The following is a 22,151-nucleotide window of genomic DNA, read 5'->3' on the forward strand; positions in this document are numbered from 1 at the left end:
AGGGCTCTGGGAGGCTGAGGCAGGAGGGTCACTGCCAAGTTGAGGTCAGCCTGGGCTACACAGTGAGTTCAAGGCAGCCCGAACTATATAGCAAGACCCTGTCTCCAAAAAAAATTCAAACAAACAAACAAAAAAAAAGATAAGAAAAAAGAAAAAGAAATGCGGTTATCCACTTCCCTGTGGCATGTGTGTTGGCTTCCTGATCAATGAACTAAGAAACTAGTCTACAAAGAGAGGAAGCTGCTTTGGCTCACAGTTTGGGGAATTCCAAACCGTGACCAGCTGGGTCCCTTGCTCCAGGCGACAGGAAGGCCACTTGGTAAAGCGGAGGGCCACCCCCATCCCCTTCAAGGGCCGGCTGTGACCCACCCCAGCCCCTCTTCCCCAGCACCTCCCACTGGCACCACCTCGGGGACCCAGTCTTTGACAGGGGCCTGTTGGGGTGTTCAGGACCCTGCCCAGGGCATATGCTCACTATGAAAAGGCTCCATGCTGTATTTTTAAATATTTAAGTGCAAGCTATCATTTTTAAGAGCTAGAAAATAATTTTTAAATGACAGTGGCCTACATAGATCTATGCAGAAAAGGCAGGTGCTCTTAGGAGACCTGATGACCCTTTCCCCAAGAGCTATGGCACATAGACATCAGTGCGCATCACATTTTTAAGGAGCCCCTTGGTTGTTGCCTTAGTGTGACCCCATATCCTTTGTCCTCATCACCCTTCCTCTTCCTGGTACCCCCGCTCCTCCCTCCTCCACATGCCAGGTCCCCAGAGTGCCCTGCTGGGCAGTGGTGAGCGGTGGCATGTCTTGTGTGGAACTGGGCAGGCAGCCGGGGTGAGGGAGAGAGGGCCACCCATGTGGCCACCCAGATAGACACGGGGGTCTGCTCTGCTCTTCCTCCCTTCCTGGACAGGAGAGTACCTGCCCAGCTGAGTACACAGTGGTGTTCTCGGATCCCAGAGGAGGGTGGCAGTGTCCCCAAAGGGACCAGCCAGGTGTCGGACCTCAGGGTTCAGAGGCCACCATGCGGCCAGCTGGTGGGAGATTAGGGCATCCACGCATGGAAGGATGGCAGCGAAAGATGGGCCACAGCTTAGGAAAGCAGCGAATTTGTCTTTGTTACTTTCCTACTGGGACAAAATATTCAACACCCACAAGTTAAAGGAAAGGTTTATTTTAGCTCACAGTTTGCAGAGGTTTCAGTCTATAGTTGGCTCCAAGGCAGGGTAGCATGGCACAGAGGCAACTCAGAGAAATAGTTCACTGCACGCAGAAGACAGCAAAAGCAACAGGGGCGACCACAGCTCTTTCTGTTTCTGTCCCTTTCACCTTATCCAGGCTACCAACCCTTGGGGTGGGCAGCACTCACACCCTTAATCCTGGTGCCCTTGAGCCTAGCACTGCACCATGAATCCCAGTCACAGACTCTACATCCAGCCACCTCTGAAGAAGCCCCACCTATGGCCACATGAGGTGTTGGGGGGCACTAGTGTAAGAGCCTGACTGAACCAGAGCAACTCCATGTTGACCAGCAAACGACCTAGAGACTGTCGCTCCCCCCACCCCTTATAGGATAACTAATGATTAATTGTGAATTGTTAGGTAACTGCTTTGAAGTAGCTGGGAAAATAAATGGAAACTGTAGTGAACACAGAGATCCAACATAAATCACTCCACTCCTTACTTGCCTGCAGTTGAATGTTCTGAACTTTATAATCTAAGTTGTAAATGGAACAATGGATAATCAATCTGCTGATCATTAGTACGTGATGGTCAAGTATATGCTTGATGACCACTAGCTCAGATCAACTGATTCTTTGCCTTTGTCCTCTTCCTGTAAGTTTTAAGTGTAAACCCCCCACTCAGCCCTATGTAAAATGGCCTCTGTTTCTGAGCTAGCCACCTCTCTGAGCTACTTGGCTTGGGAGGGCCATCTGGCCAGACTAATGAAGGTCTATTTGCCAACTTGCCTGGTGTGTTCCTTCCTGGGTGACTCTCGCTGTCCGACAAGCTCCTGGAGCCTCACTGAGCTTCTGAGCCCAGCATTGTAAAAGCCTCATGGCTGTTCACACTCCAGGAGTAAAAGTGAGACTTAAGTCTTACACTAGACACAGCCATGACACCCACCTGTGGGCACATGAGGATCTGGGGTACATCCAGATAAAAGCTGTAAGAGAAGGGTAGTGGGGTGGGCTGCAGGATCAGCGCTGTCTTTAGGAAGACAGCCGTCAAGGCTTTCAATACAGAGAGACAATAAGGATGCAGATGTAGACGTGTATGTGTGTGTGCGTGTACACACACGTGTGTTCCCAAGAGGCCTGGACATCACGTACCTGCTAGCAGTGAACATACTTAATATCTGCGACTTGGTTTCTAAATACCGTTTTCCATGAGCTCCTTGGAACGGGCTGATTCTGAGACCAGAGCAGGGGATGCTCAGGAGCCTGGGATCGTCTCTTCTTATGCCAGAAGACCCAGTGGAGCTCAGCGTAGGAGAGGACCTGTCAGAGGACAGGGCCAGCTGGGAGGGGTCCAGACTGACCTTGATAGAGAAAACTTTGGTAAATAACCGAAGACCTACAAAAGGTTAGGAAAACATAGGATGACTTCTGCTCTTCTAAAAGAAATCTGCTTTATTTGGTTCAAAATTAACAGCCATAGGAGGCGTTAACCGCAGAGTAGGACATCTGGCCTCATCCTGAGGTAACAGGACACATTGAGAGCCCGAGCTCCAAAGTTCTGTGAGCCACATGATTGTAAAAATGTCAAGATGAAAAAAACAATTGTTTGGCTTTGTTGTTCTGACCTTGAACACTGGCTAGAATGGATAGCTAGGTGAATCTTAAAGGCAAACTCCCTAACTATAGAGATTTGCTACATCTGGGTTAAAGTTAACTGTCTTGTGACCGTGATTTGTATATCGGTAAAGCGAACTGAGAGAATGAAATGTAACCACCTGAATGAGGTCATGGCTGTAAAGCCCTGTAAAAGAAGGAGCTGTAACTCAACGCGGGGTCGATCTCTGGCATTTCCTTTTTTTTAGTGCAATCAACCTTTTGTTGACAAATAAACCTTTTCTTATTTTACTTCCATTTTGCATCTCTGGGTGCTGTGTCACTTACCAATTACTTCTGTAACAACCTGAGGAGGGGACACTGGAGCAGCAAATAGTTCATGATGGTCAGAGATTGTATAACAGTTGTTGCCAGAAACCAGAAAGCCAGTGACTTCAAAGTTTCATGAGGAACAGATATTTACAGTCTGAGAGGATCTCCTCCCCAAATACCCATTTTTTTTGTGTGTGTGTGTTCGTTTAACCAAGGGACAGAAAGAATAACTTTGGAAAGGAGAAGGTGGCAGATACCACTCCCTCAGGTAGCAGTGGGAAACAGCATCAGGAACAAGGCTCAGTGCACCCGCCGAAGGAGCAAGGAAGAGCTAACCAGCCATTCTCTAGGACCCTCCCACAAAGGGCGCCTGAGGTTAACCATGACCTCAGAGCAGCCCAAACAGAACACGGTTCTCATGGACCAGACCGAGCCCTCCCAAGCCGAGGCCATGGAAGCCAAGGTCAGACGCAGGAGCTGTTCAGGTCAGAAGCCAGAGGCACGAGAGGCACTCAGCAGACTGCTGTGGGAGGCGCTGGTTAAGTTTTATTCGTACGAGTGCATGCCTGCCACACACAATGAGACCATGCATCGTGGGTGTTAGTCTGTGTACACCACACGCCTTGATCCCCTTCACGTCCCCTCGCCTGCCCTCCCCTCTTCCCTGTATCTCTTGGCTCCCTTCCGACTGGCAAAAGGCAAAGGGGCTTCAAGGATTAGGCAATGGGGCAAATTATCTTCTGATGGCCTGGGGCAAATAGTTGTGTCTTGAACTTCCAACTTCCTTCTAAATTTGAAATAAAGTTTCACACATTTTAACCAAAAATTTTAAAATACTGTAGGAAATAGCAATTGAAGATGAGACACACAAAACAGGGAGTAAACCAGCAGGTCAAAGCTATTTAGATGCTGAAAAGGTGCCATTTCCAGGGTGTGCACTGACATGGTCTTGGGGAGAGGGGCTGTGACGGCCAGCTTCATACAGAGTTCTCAGTGGGGACTGGTAATGGTGTGGCTGTTGGTACTTTTCCTATGATACAGAATAATATGAGGAGGAACTGACGTGATCACATAAAAAAGGTAAACCAAGGGGAACAGACCCAAGGGAAGGAACGCTCTGGTCAGAGGTGGGTGAGCCGGGCACTGGGTGGGTGGTACAGACGTTGACACGAAATGCCCCTGGGCGGGGTCCCCGGGACGAGGAATCTGGGTTGAAAGGCTCTGGAGGTTCCCTCAGGAAAAAATGGAAGGTCAGCCAGGGTGGAGGCGCAGCAGGGAAGAGTGGGTACAGCCTGGCAGTGCGGCAGGGTGCTCGGCATCCCCATGACCCTGAGAGTGGGCTAAGCGAAGAGCAGATGCAGCTGAAGCCTGAGCCGATGGAACGGGTGAGGCGGTCGGTCTGAGTCCACTGGCCCCACGAAGGACCTGACATTATGCAAGTGCACTATGGCACGTGAGTCACCAGAGAGGGAAGTCAGCAGTCACCACGGCAGGTCCACTGGCCGGGATGCAGCAGGAGCTTCCAGCCCTCCGGGAAGCAGACGCAGGGCTCCACAGAGCCTGGGGCCCTGCTGGTGTGCGCGGGTGGCCAGCGTCCCCTCCTGCTCCAGTCCCTGGCCTCCCACCGTGAGGAAAGCCCACCCCGGGGCCCCGGTGACGTGTCCTGCAGACCCGGCCGTGCCAAGAGCAGTGATTTCACTTTTTCAGTCCCCTCCTCTCCTCGCAGTCCCAGGAAGGGCTCCAGCTGCTCATAGACCCCGTGTAAGTCCCACTTCTGTGTTCTCAAAAAGGGATTCCAATCACAGAGGAGGTAACTGCTTCCTTCCTGAGCATCAAAACTGTCTCCCTATTGCCCTAAATTAGAGAACTGTTTACAGTGGCAGGAGAGCCCCACAAGCAGAGCAGTTTCCCAGAGCCATCACTTAGCGTTTGCTAAGAGATTCTGACAGCTGGGAGGAACAGACTTCACCTCACTCAGGGGCTGCATTTTCACACTAAGCAAAACGCAAGCACCCGCAAAGTGTCTGGGATGTCCTGTTCCTCTCTCCTGTCAACAGAAGAGAAATATCAGAAGCCAGCCGACACATGAGTTTGTGTGACTGGCGGACTCACTGCACCCTGGCCGTAGTGAGCTGCTTTCTGTGTCTGTTCTGTGCTGGCGTGCAGGGCTGAGGACTCCCTGAAACTCTGGGTTCGGTGTTTTTAGATGCAAAGAGCATCCACACACAGCCTCTTAACAGATGAGGAAAGAGAGTTTGCACAGCATTTTAAAAGCTGTATCTTGTTACACATATGCACACGTGTGTACACATGTGCCTGCTAGAACTAATACATGAGTTCAGCAAAGTTGCAGTATACAAAATCAACTTGCAAAAATCATCTGTGCCTCTGGCCCGTAGCAATGAACCCCCCCCAACCAGTGAAGCAAACAAGCTTGAGGAAAAATAAAATACTCAGTAATAAATGTAACCAAGAAGATGAAAAACTTATACACCAAAAACTATGAAATGTTACTGAAATTAAAGAAAAACACCACTAAGTACAAAGACATCCTATGTGCAAGGCCTGGAAGACTTCATTTCTTTAAGATGTCAACGTGATCGGAAGTAGCCCACAGTTCCACTGCAATCTCTACCAGGATCCCAATGACTTCTCTTTTTTTTGAAAAATCCATCCTAAAATTCCGATAGAATTTCAACGGATTCTGAACTCCTAACACCATCCTGAAAAAGACACATAAGTTGGAGGTCTCAGACTTCCTGATTTCAAAACTTCCTAAGTCACAGTAACGAAACAGCGTAGCGACTGACACGCGGAGAGGCAACGGGGCAAATCAGGAAGCCAGACATAAACTCGCCCAGTGGAGCCCACGACTTCTACGAGGGTGCGAGTGTCCGTGGGAGAAAGGACAGTCTTTTCAACAAGCAAGCTGGGAAAACTGAACATCTGCACGCAAAACAACAAAGCAGGTCCTCGCCTTATACCTCGGAAGGTAACCAAGGGTCTTACCATGTGCCTCATAGCACTGCTGAACACTTCAACAACTGATTTTGGACGTGACACTAAAACCACAGGACACACGTGTACACACAAGGATGGACACATGTGACTACCTCAAGATTTCAGATATGCACTGAAGGACACAACCAGCAGGGTGAAAAGGCCACCCAAGAATGAGAAGAATGTAAGTTGGGTGTGACAGGGCACTGATACTGGGAACATTCAAAGAACCAGAGCGTCCACATTCAGAGCGGCACTGTTCGCCACAGCCTTGGCGTGGAAGCAGCCCGCGTCCTTCAGCAGGTGGGAAAGATGCAGATACACAGTGGGCTGTGACCCAGCCTGGAAAGGAAGGACGTGGACACCTGCTGGCCACAGATGGGCCGTGAACCTGTTGTGATCGAGGGCTACGTGGAAGATGCGGACACAGAGACAAGCGCAGCACAGTTCTGCCAAACCGAGAACTGCCGAGCCACAGAGACCGGCAGCGGTGGCCTCCAGAAGCCAGAGGAAGGGAGAGCAACTGTTGTGTCGCGGCTGTGTTTTTGGTGGTAGTGGTGGCGGTGGGGTGCTTGTGTCTTGCTACTGAGACGGTGCCACGCTGAGCCACAGCCTTGGCTAAGGTCTCATGGGTGAAGTGCCCCAGTTTGGGGCGATGGAAAGTGCGGGAGACAACCAAGCGAGATGGCCTCCCTGCAGTGGCTGCCAGACTGTGCTTCACCACCTCAAACATCAAAACCGGCTAAAGTCGGGCGTGGTGGCGCACGCCTGTAATCCCAGCACTCGGGAAGCTGAAAGGAGATCGCTGTGAGTTCGAGACCAGCCTGGTCTACACAGTGAGTTCCAGGTCAGTCTCAACTACATAGGGAGGACCCCCTCTTAAAATAAAATCAATCTGAGGTTGAGTGCCTAATAAAACCTACAAACAGAACTGCTGTTCTGACCCGCGGATGGAGGCGACCAAGCCAAACTGCTTCTTTTCTTTTGTCTTTCTCTTTCTTCCTTCCTTCCTTTTTTTTCAGTAGTGGTCATTGAACCCAGGGCCTTTGCACTAAGCCATATATCACCAACCCTTTTCGATTTTTATTTGGAGACAAGGTCTCACTAAGTCATGAAGTTTTCCAGGCCTGGCTTGAACTTGCCACCCTGCCCCAGCCTCCCAGGGCTCTGTGTGCCACTACTCATACCTCAGCACCTTTGAAGCGACCCAGGAGCATATTCTGGTTTGATGGAATCATACACTAAAAACAAGGTCTGAATCAAATGCTCCTGGTTTAACAGAACCCAGGATAGGCTATATTGCTACGGTTTGGATGTGAACTGTCCCCCAGAACTCATTGTGAAAGGCTTGGCTCCCAAGCAAAGGCTTTGTGGGGAAGTGACTGGGCCTTGAGACCCTAACGTCATCTGGGGAGTGATCTGCTGGTAAGACTGAGGAGAGGGCAGCGTCAGGAACCACAGGAACAGGCGGGCAGGGGACGGGGCCTGGGCAGGCTCTTCCTCGCTGGCCCTCCCTCTCCCTGTTTGGGCTGCCTGGAGGGAGCCGCTCTACCTTTCCCTCCATGGTGCTCCTGCCTCACTCACCAGCGGATTTGGCTGCAAACCCAGAGTCGGCAACCCAGCATCTCAAGCCTTGGCCCGTGCCCCAGCTCAAAGCAAGGTCCCTGTCACCGTGCAGGGCATGCGCACGGGTTCTCCTTACCTCTGCCGTACGTTATACCAAAACATCCACTGAAGTTCTCTAATTTGCACCATTCCTTCAAATAAAGAAATCTGGTAGCCCCTTCAAAAGCAGATTAAAGTTTAGCTAGATGCAGTGATCAGTTCCTGAGGAGGCTGAGGCAGAAGGGTTGCAAGTTCAAGGCCAGACTGGATGCTTTGGGGGGGTATGGAAGGAAGGATGGAGGGAGGGCTAAGTGGAGTGGGGAGGAAGGAGGGAAAAGACTGAAATCTAGCATAAATGTCTTGTTCAGAGAGAATCTTGATATGCTATTTCATGCTGTTCTTCCACTGTAAGGGAAAAAAAATAAGAGATTTATGGCTGAATGCATTTTTACAACTCACCTAAATCCTGTAGCTGTGTGTGGAGAAACCCTCCTCAGAGAGATCTCTCCGGCAGATTTAAACCAACCTGCAGAGGTCTCGAATGGACCTCAGAAAAGTCAGGACCTTGAGAGGAAGCAACACCAAAGACAGAGGGCAATTTCCGCAAGGCTGATTAGCATTATGTTAATTAAAGAGAAAGCTGGAGAGGTGGAGGAAGGGGTGAGGAGGGGGGAGGGGAAGGAGGGGGAGGGGAGGAGCAGAGTAGGAGAGGACGTCAGGCACGGACTGAGACTTCCTGCCGGAGCTGCTAGGTGAGGATCCAGGTCAAGGGCCAAACACTCCCATCCGAACCTCCAGCCCCACCCTCCTTTCTCCCCTTCCCATCTGCACATGGCTCCTTCTCCACACCTCTCCTGCTCCCCGCCTCCCTCCCTGTCTCTTTGGGTGGTGTCTCTCTTAGTATTCCTTGCATTAGCTGAAAATATAAAAAGTCTATGTTGCGACTTGAAACCCTGAGCACTTGCTGCAGGGGTTTCCCTCTTGGTGACGCACATTCTTGCACCTGCCCGGGCACTGAGGACAGATCCCAGGGCTTGCACAGGCTGGGCGAGTGCCCGCCAACTGCCTGTGTCACCATGGAGGACCCTGGGTCCCCTTGAGTCCCGGAGGCTCCCATAAGCAAAGCCCTGGACTACAGCAAAACCTCTGCCCAAGAACAGGCAGCGACAGAGCTACACGACCACTACAAACCTCCTGATATTTTTTCCAGTCACCCTATTCATGCAACATCAGTTATGGTAATAGAGACTTGGTTCATTTATCCTGGCCAATAAAAAATGGAAAAAATAATACCTTGAGGTCACCAAGGAGAACCCTGCCACATTTTCCCTTGTGCCAGGCATGATGGGGAAGATGTGCTGTGTCACGCGCCATTATTTCCGGGTTCTTCATGCCCTACATGAATTCCGGGTTTGAGTCCGCCGGTGACGGTGGTTTGCGCTTGCGCAGATGAGGCGCTTGGCTCGTCAGAATGATGCAGGCTGGCATTGACCAATAGAAACAGGCCACAACGCCTGGGTGGATATAAAAGCAGGCTTGCATCCGGCTCCGGGTCTTTCCGCCATTGAAGATTGTAGAAGAAACTCCAATAAAGCGTGCATCAGAAGAATCCTGAGTGTTGCGTGCTCCTTGCTGGCGAGGTGCGCGTGACAGTGCTGAGGAGATAGTTCAGGCCTGAACTGTGGCTGGCAGCAGCAGCACTGGCTCTGAGTCAGAAATCTCCGCTTTCATATCCCCTGGGCCTCCATATTTCAAAACCTGTTTTGGACTGTCAAAACCACCTTCACACAAGACATGGAGCACACCTGTGATCTCAGCAATCCAGAGGATGAGGCAGGAGGATCACTATGAGCTTGAGGGCAGCCTAAGCTACAAAGTTCAAGGCCAGCCTGAACTACACAGCTAGATGCTCCCTCAAAATACATAACACACACACACACACACACACACACACACACACACTCTCTATCCTCACAACATAAATTGCTGGTATCGAGGGACTTTTGTTCACAATTTGTAAAATTTAAAAAAATACAGCTGTCCCTGAGTGTCCACAGGGGACTGGTTCCCAGATCCCTGAGGATTCCAAAACCCACCAACACTCAAGTTGCAAAAAGGAGGGCAACCTACCTGTCCGTGCCCTTGGCACACCCTCCTGCATGCCTCCAGCCCCCTGTACAGTTCTCACTGCTGGCCAGTGATGACGTGCCAGTGACTGAAATAATGAATTTCGCAAGAGGAAGAATTCATTCCCAAGACGGCTGCACACGAAGTGAGGAGGAGATCCAAGTCTCAAGTCTGCCTCCCAGAAAAGAGGGTTGGGGAGTGAGTGTGTGTGTGTTGCATGTGCATGTGCACGTGCGAGTGTCTGCGATGTTAGGGATTTGAACCCAGGGCCTTTGCACTGAGCTACATCCCTAGCCCTTTGTATTTTTACTTTGAGACGGGGCCTCACTAACTTGCCCAGGTTGGGCTCAAACTTGGGATCCTCCTGCCTCGACACTCCTACAGTGCTGGGGTTACAGATGTGTGCCACCACACATGGTTTTCTTTCTCCTTTTCTTCAAATGTCCAGCAGAAACTTGAAGAAGACACCGGGCTTGCCTTCTCTCCTGACTTTCTGGCATGTTCAGTACCTATGGACAAGCATGGACACTCTCAGTACACCAATTTTATTTCCAACCTAGAATGATCGTCAAGACTAGAAGCATCACGTGATCGAATTCTGACCTCCAAAGAGGTGGACACCCCAATTCTGGAAGCACACAGGGACTGTGACTGTACTCAGCGCAGGGGCTTTGGCAGAGGTTTTCCCAAGCTGACCTGGAAGGACCTGAGCTCTCCCCAGGAGCCATTACCCAGGAGGTGGAAAGGGTGGAGACAGAAGAACAGAGAGGAATGTGGGAGGTGTGGCCACAAGTCGAGGAATGATGGGGGATCTGGATACCAAGACTCAAAAGGAAGGGTTCACCCCTGGAGCCTCAGGAAGGAGCACAGCCCTGCAGACTTCTTGATTTCAGCCCCATAAGAACCATTTTGGAATTCGGACTTTCAGAACATTAATCAATGAAGTCCTGTGTATTTTTTGTTTTTAAGACAATTTCCTGCTATGTCATCCAGGACAGCATTGCACCTTCTAGATAGCCCAAATTGGCCTTGAATTTTCAGTCCTCCTGCCTCAGCCTATCAGAGTGCTGGGATTAGAGGTGTGCACCACAATACCCAGCCTTAAATCTGTTTTTATAAGTTACTAAGTTCATCATAATTTGTAGGCAGGAAAAGGAAATTCACACAATCATTGAATACATAATTCGTGGTTTATTATTACCTATGCTGTATGATAAAATAGGATTGATGTTTCCAGACCTGGTGGTTGACCTGTGGCTTAAACGTTCCCATGGTTTTCTTGTGAGAGGAAATCAGAGTAGACAGTGAAGTCAGCAGCTTTGTTCCTGTAAAGAAACGCCGGAGATGACAACTTAAAAAGCAGAGTGGGTTATTGGCTCCCTGTTTTGGAGGTCTCTGCCCATGGACAGTCACCCCTTGCTTCTGGGCTGTGGGAGACAATGCATCCTGGCAGAAGCAAACGACAAAACAGGCTGCTCACCTCATGGAAACCGGAAATTAAGGCAGAGAGACAGGAAGAGGAGGGGCCAGAGCCCCACTTCCTCTTAGTGGCCACGCCCCCTTGACCTCACTTCCTTCTACCAATCTCACCTCTTACAGGTTCCTCCTCCTCCCAGCAGCACCCTGAGGTTGGACCAAGCCTTGGCGCATGGGTCTGGGGGCTGCAGTAGATCCAGGTAGGGAAGCTCTTTCCAAGCATTTGATGATGGACCTGCAAAGTCCAGTGACTTGACCCCGACCCAGGGTCAAGACCATCTACTGGCCCTGTCCTGAGGCTCCCAAAGCGAGTGGCTTCCTCCCAAGCACCAGCCATGCACAGCTGCTGCCCCTGAGCTGGAGAAGGGACGCATGCACTGTGCGGCCGCAGAACTCGCTTCTGGGGGTCCTGTCCACCCAAACGGCCAGCAGTGAGAGAGGGGTGGGGGGATGGGGCCTGCAGCCCTGGGCTCACAGAGAGGAGGGGAAAGGAGGGCAAGATGGGCATTGTGCCCCTTGTATTACCTCCTCGCCGCCTGCTCTTTGGACCATGTCTTGAGGGGGGTGGTTTAAAATGTGCAAGTAAACTGGGCACTGGGGTGGATGCCTGTAATCCCAGCAGTCAGGAGGCTGAGGCAGGGGGATCTCGATGAGTTACAGGCCAGCGTGGGCCATGTAGTGAGACCCTGTCTCAACAATAATAATAATAATAATAATTAAAAAACACAAGTAATCTATCACATAGCTCAAGGATAGAAGTACCTCTTATCCCTTCTTGTCTTTACATCTCCAGACTGCTCCCACACCATCCCCTCTGTGGTTATTAGGCAAAGGGCAACCCAGGAACCTCCCCAGAGTCGCCCTTATGACGAGGAAATTCTCCAGAGAAACCCTCAGGACCGGGCCCAGAAAGCAACTAAGCCGTGTACAGCCGTTCAGGCCCCGTGCACTGCACAGGGACACCAGCTGTGAAGCGGGAGCTTTCTCACGCGTGGCCTCTGTATTATCGCAGGTTGTGTGTGACTCCGGCCACCTGGAAGAGACAGTTTGTGATCATAACGCCGTTTTCTAGGAGGTGGCAGCAGCGCGTTTTAACAAGATCGATGTGCACTGGTAATTTCTGACAGAAAAGTGACTTTTCCAAAAGTGTAAAATATAAGGCTTCTTCGTTACTTTACGAAAAGGAGCCCGTCAGTAATCCAAAGCCCTTCCCGGAGCCCATCCTGATAAATCTGTGCTTTTAAACAAGGAGCTGATTTTTTTTTCAGTCAAATGGGCCAATCAGGGAGCAGCTTGAAAAAATGTTAACGCCCCCTGCCGCAGCCACGCCCACTGAACTTTACACTTCCTGTCGCATTTTATGTCACCCACGGGCATCTACTGTGTCTGAATAATAAAAGTGAACTTCCAGTTTCCATGTACTGCTATTAGGGTACAAGCCACGTCTCAGAAGAGAAACTTTGGCTTGCCATTCGTGTTTTAAATAATGTTTTATAGCCCTCTAATTGTGCAAGTAATTAGTGCGCTTATGAAGAATTTTTACAGTGAAACGGTGTTGTTAAAATGGAGACGTTTGCTAAAGATTTTTTAAGGCTAAAATTCTAAAATAAAATACCGAGCCACTACCAATAAGCCTCGTTTTGCTGTGGGGCTGCATCCCAAGGAGCACTTCGTAAACTTCCATTGAAAATGCCGAGGCGCCTCTGCCCACCGCCCACCCCGCAGAGCCTGCGATGCGCGTCTGTGGCTCAGGACAAGATGCGTGCGACTTTGGTGAAGTCAAAATGCGCAGCGGGGGACCTTCAGAAGGGCCTTTCTGGGGGTGCGGGGAAGAGTCAGAATCGAATCGGAAAAGAGGAGAGCTTCCGGCTACTGTGGTCACTGCGTACGTCTTCAAAGGAGTCAAGAAAGGTGGGAGTAAAAGGGCGTCAATGGAGAAGGGGCAGGGGGCCCTGGGAAGAGGCCCGAGTTCAAGGGTTGTGTGTCTGAGTTCCCGCGTAAAACGGTGCCCAAAGCCAAATCCAGATCCGGGGATGGAGCGGGTGGGAGAGGGTGAGGGTGCTGTATGCTGCGGACCAGCTCCCCAGGGCGAGTGCGCTCATTGTGTATCCAAAATGTGCTCGTGGCACGTTTTCAAAGTAAATAAGCCGATACTGTTTCCACCCAGCCATTGCTGGCCCCATGGCTGAACCTGAAAAGCTGGGATCCTGGAAAACTCTTGGTGGGAACATCCTCAAAATCATCTGGCTAGAAGGACTTAGAAACAGGACACACATTTCTCCCAGACGGAGGGGAAAAAAATCAACAGAGCCCCTAGAGATAAAAACAAATCCATCAAAAAGCAAGGATGTGCAAAGAATTACCAGCAGTCATCACACAGGCTTTGTAAACATGAAATCCAAGAAATGTGCATTTTCAGCAATACGAAATATTTAAAAATAGGAAAAGAATGTCACCACCAGCCAATCAGACAGATAGTATGGGAAACAGGATGCAGGACTGGCACACTGAGTTCACTATATACCTGAAGCAGGTTTTCCCCTCTGGGCAACGTCTAGAATTCAGAAGAACATCAAAGAGCTTTTATGAATGGGGGAGCGAGGACTTTCTCCACTTGGAAGCAGCATTTAAATTGTAATAGCATCACAAGGGAACGTTAACACAGAAGGATCAATGCAAAGTGCTACACAGTGCTTAGTGATGCTCAAAAGCTCATGAAAGTGTAATAAAAACTGTGAGTGAGATAAATGACTAAAGTAAAAAATGCAAAATACTGCACATTTGTTTGGAAGAAAATTCCAGATGTGCCTGGCACAAGGACCACACCTCTAATCCAAGCTACTCATGAGGCTGAGGCAGGAGGATCTCAGGTCCCAAGGCCAGTGTGAGCAATTTATTGGGACTGTATTTTTTTTAAAAAGGCTGAAGATACAGCTCAGCAGGACAGTGTGTGAGACGAGAGAGACCCTGGATTTGATCCCCAGTAGTTAAAAATCCCAGATGGTGCCACATAAAGCAGAGCATTACTGTCAGATTCCTGGATTTCCAAGGGTCCCGTCCTCCCTGTGTGAGCACCATGGGGATTTTTCCCAGAATGAAATAGGACTAATGAGGATTTGTGTGCATGTGTTTAAAGATGGATACGAAAATGGGAGTTAGAAAACCTTGGCAGGCCATGCATGTGCCTAGAAAATAGGATCAACTGCTCTCACTGGCATGCTGCTCCTGGCTTTGTGCTCTTCAAACATCTCAGAACAGTGGCACAAACTCTCAGGGATACCAGAACTTTCACCCATATTTAAGAACTCTATGACCACTTTAACCTGGGTGGGACTCAGGCATGTTATCCCAGCACTCAGGAGGCTGAGGCAGGAGGATTGACTCAAATTCAAGGCCAGCCTGGCCTACACAGTGAGTTCAAGGACAGCCTGAACTACCTGGCTGTCTGAAAAACTAAAAAAATACAACCACTTTGCTGCTTCAGTTACTATGAGCATATGTCAGGGACACCTTTGCCATTGATAAATCCAAAGCTCTGCCTGGACTCAGAAAGGCAGTGTTGGTACCGCAGGCCCTGGGTTACCCATTTGGAAATCTCTGAAACCATAAATTAAGGTACATGCCTTAGACTGCCAGCCAAAAGTATCTTTTCTTAAGCCACTTACTTTCAGATGTATTTGATCAGCATTAACTTGTAAGTAAAATTAACAGTATAAGAAAAATGATGCACTGCCTTGCAAGTGCAAGGACCAGCGTTCAATCCCCAGTACCAAAGGAAAAAAAAAAAAGAAAAGAAAAATTATGCACTAACAAAAATGAAATGTACCAATGCACACAGAAACATCAAAAGATAGAGAAATTCCTTGAAAAAAAAAAAACAACTAAGTGAGGGCTGGGGATTTAGCTTAGTGGTTCTGCCGCCTGCCTTGCAAGTGCAAGGGCTGGAGTTCTATCCCTGTGTACCAAATCATAACAAAAGAAAGCAAAAAAAAGTGATATTTATTTTTTTAATATGGTATTAAAGTGAAACAGATTGCAGAGTTTTCTTTTGGGGAAGAAGTTTGGCTTTTTGAGAGGGGATCTTGCTGTGTATTCCAGGCTAGCCTTGAACTCACTGTGTTGCCCAGAATGGTCTTGATCGAGGTGACCCTCCTGCCTCTGCCTCCCAAGTACTGGGATTACAGTGTGCTAAGATTTCCTTTTTAAGGTTGAGTTGTATTCCATTGTGTATATATAGCACAATCTTCTTATTCGCTCATCGAGTGAATGTGTAGATTGAGTCCACGTTTTATCTGCTGTGATTGATGCTACAATAAACACAGGCAGAACGTTCCTCTAGACCCGAGTTTACTTTCTTTGGTACACTTTCAAGACAGGAGGTTCTATCATTGACGGTCTGGCTGGTAAGTGCTTTGAGGACCCTGCAGACCATTTTCCATAACGACTGTACTATTTGTCCAACTGACCCAGAACAAGCCAGTCCCAGCATAGGAGAACCTGCCTCTGTTGTGTGCAGTGGGAGTTGTGGGGGGTAGGGACCCCCCAAAATGACCCTCCACCTCTCTCCAGGTCCTTGCCCTCACTCTGGTGAAGAAAGAAGCGGGGCTTTTAGCAGAAAACAGGGGTGTCAAGATGATACAGCACAAAGTGGGAGCTTATTCAAAGTGTGGCAAATGCCAAGAAAGTGGAAGAAGAGCTATCCTAGCCACACAGCAAGCTGCAAGATCGGGGTGTCTTGCTCCGGACACACAGTGAGTTTGAGGTGCACAGGAGTGAGTTGGTGTCAAGAAATAACTGTGTTGCCCTTTGACCCAGCGCAGCAGAGGAGCCAACACAGTGATGTCCGTGCCTCCAGCCCACCCACTCCCAGAAAACAAGAGAAAGACGGCCTCTCTGAGGCTCCTAGATGAAAACTGAAGCTGACTGGAAAAGTGAAGAAAATCTGTGATAAAGGCTCGCCACACCACCATAGTTCATAAATCGGAGGGACCAGCACCTCACACCAGAACCTGGTCTACCTTCAGGGGAAAGACAGCTGGAACCCGCAGTAGAATCTTGCAGAGTTCAACCCAGCAAGAGGACAGAGATCTCAACTTGGGCCTTGCAGCCAGAAATCAGCCTAAACCTCAGGGGACAGATGCTGGCTGAAGCTAATTAGCTTAGACCTGCACACTCCTGCCCACGCTGTCTATTGTGTCAGCAGAAGCACACCTTGAAGGAGGCCCTCTATTTCTATTTGTTTTTTATTTTCAAAGTAATATTTTTTCTTATCTTTAATCATTTAAAATTTTTATCATTTTATTTTCTCGTTTTTTCTTTTTCGACTTCTTTTTCTTTCCCCCTCCCTCTTTCCCACTCCCCCCCCTTTGTTCTTCAGTTCTCTTCCTCTTTGTTTCTGTTCCTGTCCTAATTCAAATTTCTTTTTTTTCTTTCTTTTCCTTTTCTCTTTTTCCTTCTCTCAATTGCCACTAATTTTAAAAGGAAGTAATTACAATCTCTAACCCCCCATTACTTTAGTTTGTTCTGTTCTTCTGTATATTTTATTCTGTCTTCTTCTCTTCAATGGCTCCCTAGAGTCTGTGTGACCTTCCTGTGTCCCCTGGCCTCAGTTCTAACCTTTCTCTATCCCATCTGTCCCTCCCCCTCCAACTCCTTCTAAGTCCCCATCCCAAAGGGTAAAGTTGCTATACTGAAGAGTTTATTCACTTTAAGCATATTTTGGGCTGGTCCTCGAGTTTTATTTAATTCACACAGTTAAAGGTGATGGATTAATAACTACCAAATATTGTCATTTTCTAAGCTGTGCTTGTTGCTTTTGTGTTGCTGATTTTATCACTTGGGCTAGTGTTGTGATTGATCTAATCAGTTGTCCTCCCTGGTATAATGAAAATGAGATTGCCTCAGAGTCATTAGAGACTCAAAACCTAAAGACAAGCTTTATCTGGAAGATCGAAATATTAACCCAGGAATTAAACCAAGGACAGGACCAACAACAATAATAGAAATGAAAAGACATTTAAACAAGGCACAAACACAGACTTCCATCTCACCAAAGGTAAACTCTGGGGAAATGAGGTGGAAAAAGTCTGACAGTCAACCATCTGGACAACCTGAACTGATAGCACAGGAAGTAATAAAACAGATAAATGAGGCTCTAGAAAAATTCAAAACAAATAATTTCCCAGATAACCACAGAAATGGTGATAAAAATGAAAGACATGGTTAGAGAGTCTAGAACAGAAACAGATTTAAAAAATGACCTCTAGACCATGATGGAAACCATGAATGCCCAGCATAGGAAAGAAATGGAACCCTTGAAACAGATTCAGATATCCAGGAGATTAAAAACTCTATTGAAAACATTTGCAGCAGAATGAGTGAATGTGAAGATAGAATTTCAGATGTAGAAGATAGGACTTGAAGTCAGTGACCATGAAAAGAGAGATCTCTTAAAAACAGTGAGGGATCATGAGAAATTGATCCAGCAACACCAAGATGATGCCAGGAAGACTAATATAAGACTGATAGGAGTCAATGAAGTATCAAGAGAAAGTACAAACGACATTTTTAAAAAAACTGTTCACAGAATTAATGACAGAAAACTTCCCAAACAGGGAGGAAGAATTTGACATACAGATAAGTGAGGCATGTAGGACTCCAAATAGCCATAATAAAAAAAATCTTTACCTAGACATATAATAGTCAAGATCCCAGAAACCCAACAGAAGGACAAAATACTGTAAGCAGTTAGAGAAAAGAAACAAATCACATGCAAAGGAAAGCCCATCAGAATAACAGCAGATTTTTCAATACCAACCCTCAAGTCAAGATAGCCTGGAGTGAGGTATTTCAAGTCTTAAAAGAAAACAACCTCCAATCTAGACTGATGTATCCTGCAAAACCATCTTTCAAAATTGATGGGGAAATAAGATACTTCCATGACAAAGAACACCTGAGAAATTTCATGAACTCCAAACCAAACTCCAAACACTTCTAAATAATATCCTGGAAAAACTCCATAAGGGCCAACAGAACAAATATACCAGGCAAGGCAAGAAATTAAAGGGAGAGAGGTAAAAAATAAAAAATAAGAGAACCAACAACAGGAAAATAAGATGACAATGAAAAGTCAATACATAAGAGTTATAACCATCAATGTTAATGGCCTCAATTCATCAATCAAAACAAATAGGCTGGCAGAATGGATTAAGAAGCAAAATCCAACAATATGCTACATTCAAGAAAACCATTTAATCCACAAAGAAAATCATAGACCAAGAGTAAAAGGATGGAAAACAGTTCTCCATACAAGAGCCCAGAAAAAAGTGGGAGTAGCTATCTTGTTTGCAGACAGAGTAGATTTCAAACCAAAACTCATTAAGAGAGACAAAGAAGGCCACTACATCCTTGTAAAGGGAGTAATACAAGAGGAAGTAATGACAATCATAAATATATATGCACCGAATACTAATACCCTCAACTATACAGAACAAATATTAATGGATATGAAAAGCCAAATAAGCACACATACAATTATGGTGAGGGATCTCAATCCCACTGTCACAAATAAAGCATCTAGACAAAAAACCAACAACAAAATAATAGAACTGAAACCAATTCTTTGAACAAATGGACTTAGTAGATGTCTACCGAGTAAACAGAATATACATTCTTTTCGGCTGCACATGGGTCATTCTCCAAAATAGCCCACATGCTAGCTCATAGAACATGGTTAAGTAAATGCAAAGGAATTGAAGGTATCCCCTATATTAGACCATAATGTAATTAAACTGGAGGTCAATAGCATAAGAAACCACAAGAGCTTCACAAACACATGGAAATTGAATAACACTTTGCTGAACAACCATTGGGTCACAGAGGAAATTAAAGAAGAAATTAGATTGTTTCTACAATTAAATGATAATGCAAGTACAACATACAGTAATCTATGGGACACAATGAAGGCAGTTCTATGAGGGAAATTCATAGCAGTAAAGGCCCATACTAGGAAAACAGAGTGAGCTCAAATAAACAGCCTAATGCTTAAATTTAAGCTCCTAGAATAAGAAGAGCATGACAAACTGAAAGCTTGTACAAAGGAGGAAATTACAAAGATCAGAGCAGGAATTAATTCAATGGAGACTAAGAAAATGATACAAAAAAATCAGCAAATCAAAGAGTTGGTTTCTCCAAAGAATAAATAAAATCAATAAACTCAGCCTACCTTATCAAAAAAAAAAGGAAAGGCTTAAATCCATGAAATTAAGAATGAAAAAGGTGAAGTCACAACAGATCCACCAATCCACCAGAAATCTGGAGGATCATCAATACCTACTTTGAAAAGCTGTACTCTAATAAAATGGAAAATACAGAAGAAATGGACAGATTACCAGATACATATGAACTTCCAAAGTTGAATGAAGAAGATATAAAAAGTCTAGACACCCCGATTACGTTCAGTGAAATTGAAAATGAAATTAAAAATTTACCAACAAAGAAAAGCCTAGGTCCTGATGGCTTCACTGCTGAACTCCACAAGACATTTAGAGAAGAACTGTTGCACTACTCTTTAAACTTTTTAATAAAATTAAAAGGGAAGCAACACTTCCAAATTTTTTCCTGGAAGCAAGCATTACTTTGATTCCAAAACCAGGGAAAGGCCAAACCAAAAATGAGAACTACAGGCCGATCTCCCTAATGAACATAGATGCAAAAATCCTCAGTAAGATAGTGGCAAACAGAACACAGAGGGTCATCGAGAAAATCAACCACCCTGACCAAGTCAGATTTATCCCAGGATGCAAGGATGGTTCAACATATGTAAAGCAGTATATGTAATACACTATATTAACAGATTCAAGGACAAAAGCCATGTGATCATCTCAATAGATTCAGAAAAAGCATTTCACAAAATTCAATACCCATTCATGATAAAACCCCTATAGAAAATTAGAATAGATGGTCTTTATCGCAACCTGATAAAAGTTATCTATGAAAAGTCAACAGCCAATATCTTACCAAATGGTCAAAAATTGAAAACCTTCACACTAAAATCAGGAACAAGACAAGGATGTCCACTATCACCACTTCTGTTCAATATAGTTCTACAAACATTAGCCACAGCAATTAGACAAGGGAAAGAAATAAAAGGAATAAAGATAAGAAAAGAAGCTAAATTGTCACTATTTGCTGATGATATGATACTCTACATAGAAAACACACACACACACACACACACACACAAAAAAAAAACTGTCCCAAGATTTCAAGATCTTAACTGACAAAAAAAGGACTTAATTGACAGATTCAGTAGAGTAGCTGGATACAAGATCAACACTCAAAATCTAATAATAGCCTCTTGTACACAAATAACAGACTCACTGACAGAGAAATTAGGGAAATAATTCCTTTCACAATAGCATCCCCAAAAAATGAAATATCTAGGAATCAATCTAATGAAGGAGACAAAAGACCTCTACACTGAAAACTACAGCGCTCTGAAAGAATCAACATAGTGAAAATGGCCATACTTCCAAAACTGCTCTACAGATTCAACACAATCCTGATTGAAATCCCAACAGTATATTTCACAGAACTTCAGAAAACAATCCAAAAATTCATTTGGAACCAGAAGAATCCTAGAATAGCAAAAGCCATTCTAGGCAACAGAGACATCACAGGGGTATCACAATTACCAACTTGAAACTATACTACAAAGCCATTGTGATAAAAACAGCATGGTACTGGCAAAGAAACAGATCTGAGGATCAGTGGAATAGATTAGAAGATGCAGAAACAACACCAGACACACTTAACCACCTCATCTTTGACAAAGGAGTCAACCATCCTCACTGGAGGAAAGATAGCCTCTTTAATAAATTGAGTTGGAAAAACTGGATTTCAACTTGCCACAGATTAAAACTAGATCCCTACCTTTCACCATACATTAAACTAAAATCCAAGTGGATTAAAGATTTAAATATCAAAACAGAAACACTAAACTTACTGGAAGATAAGTTAGGTAGAACTCTCAAAGACATTGGCATAGGAAAAGACTTTATGAACAAATCCTCAGCAACATGTGAACTAGCACAAAGAATCAACAACTGGGATCTCATCCTATTAAATTTTTGCAGTGCAAGAGAAACCACCAACAGAGCTAAGAAACAACCTACAATGTGAGAAAAAAATTTTTACCAGCTGCTCCTCAGACAAAGGACTACTATCTAGAATATATAAAAAACTAAAAAAATAAGATCCCCCAAATATAAAGACCCAGTGCAAAAGTGGGCATCTGAAATGAGCAGACATTTCTCAGACAAAGAAGTAAAAGCAGCAAATAAACATATGAAAAAATGTTCCACATCACTGGTCATTCAAGAGATGCAGATGAAAACAACACTGAGATTCCACCTCACCCCAGAGAGAATGGCTGCTGTCAAGAAATTAACCAATAACAAATGCTGGCAGGGTCATGGGGAGAAAGGAACCCTTCTCCACTGTTGGTGGGAGTGCAGACTGGTGCAACCACTATGGAAATCAATATGGAGATACCCCAAAGAACTAGGATTAGAGGTCCCATTTGACCCAGCCATCCCTCTGCTGGGTATCTTTCTAAAAGAATTAAAAGAATCATACCACAGCGATATATGTGCACCCATATTTATAGCGACACAGTTTATAATAGCTGAAACTTGGAAACAGCCCAATTGCTCATCAACTGGAGACAGGATAAAGAAGATGTGGTTTTTCTATAAAATGGAATACTACTCAGCCATAAAGAATGAGAAACTAGAGACATCTATAGCTAAATGGATGCACATTGAGGCCACAC

At 46.1% G+C, this 22,151-nt stretch overlaps 1 protein-coding gene across 1 annotated transcript in view; it reads left to right on the top strand.

Moving 5' to 3' along the window:
• The first annotated feature begins 13,006 nt into the window (after window positions 1–13,006).
• Rab12 (RAB12, member RAS oncogene family) overlaps window positions 13,007–22,151 on the top strand; it is a 29,123-nt gene continuing 19,978 nt past the window's right edge. Inside the window, exon 1 of the mRNA XM_033757419.1 lies at window positions 13,007–13,228. Within this exon, the coding sequence (XP_033613310.1) occupies window positions 13,007–13,228 (222 nt within the window). The remainder of the gene's footprint in view (window positions 13,229–22,151) is intronic.

The sequence above is a fragment of the Fukomys damarensis genome, unplaced genomic scaffold (genome assembly GCF_012274545.1).
Source record: "Fukomys damarensis isolate Sample0158 unplaced genomic scaffold, DMR_v1.0_HiC HiC_scaffold_30, whole genome shotgun sequence".
Lineage (NCBI taxonomy): Eukaryota > Metazoa > Chordata > Mammalia > Rodentia > Bathyergidae > Fukomys > Fukomys damarensis.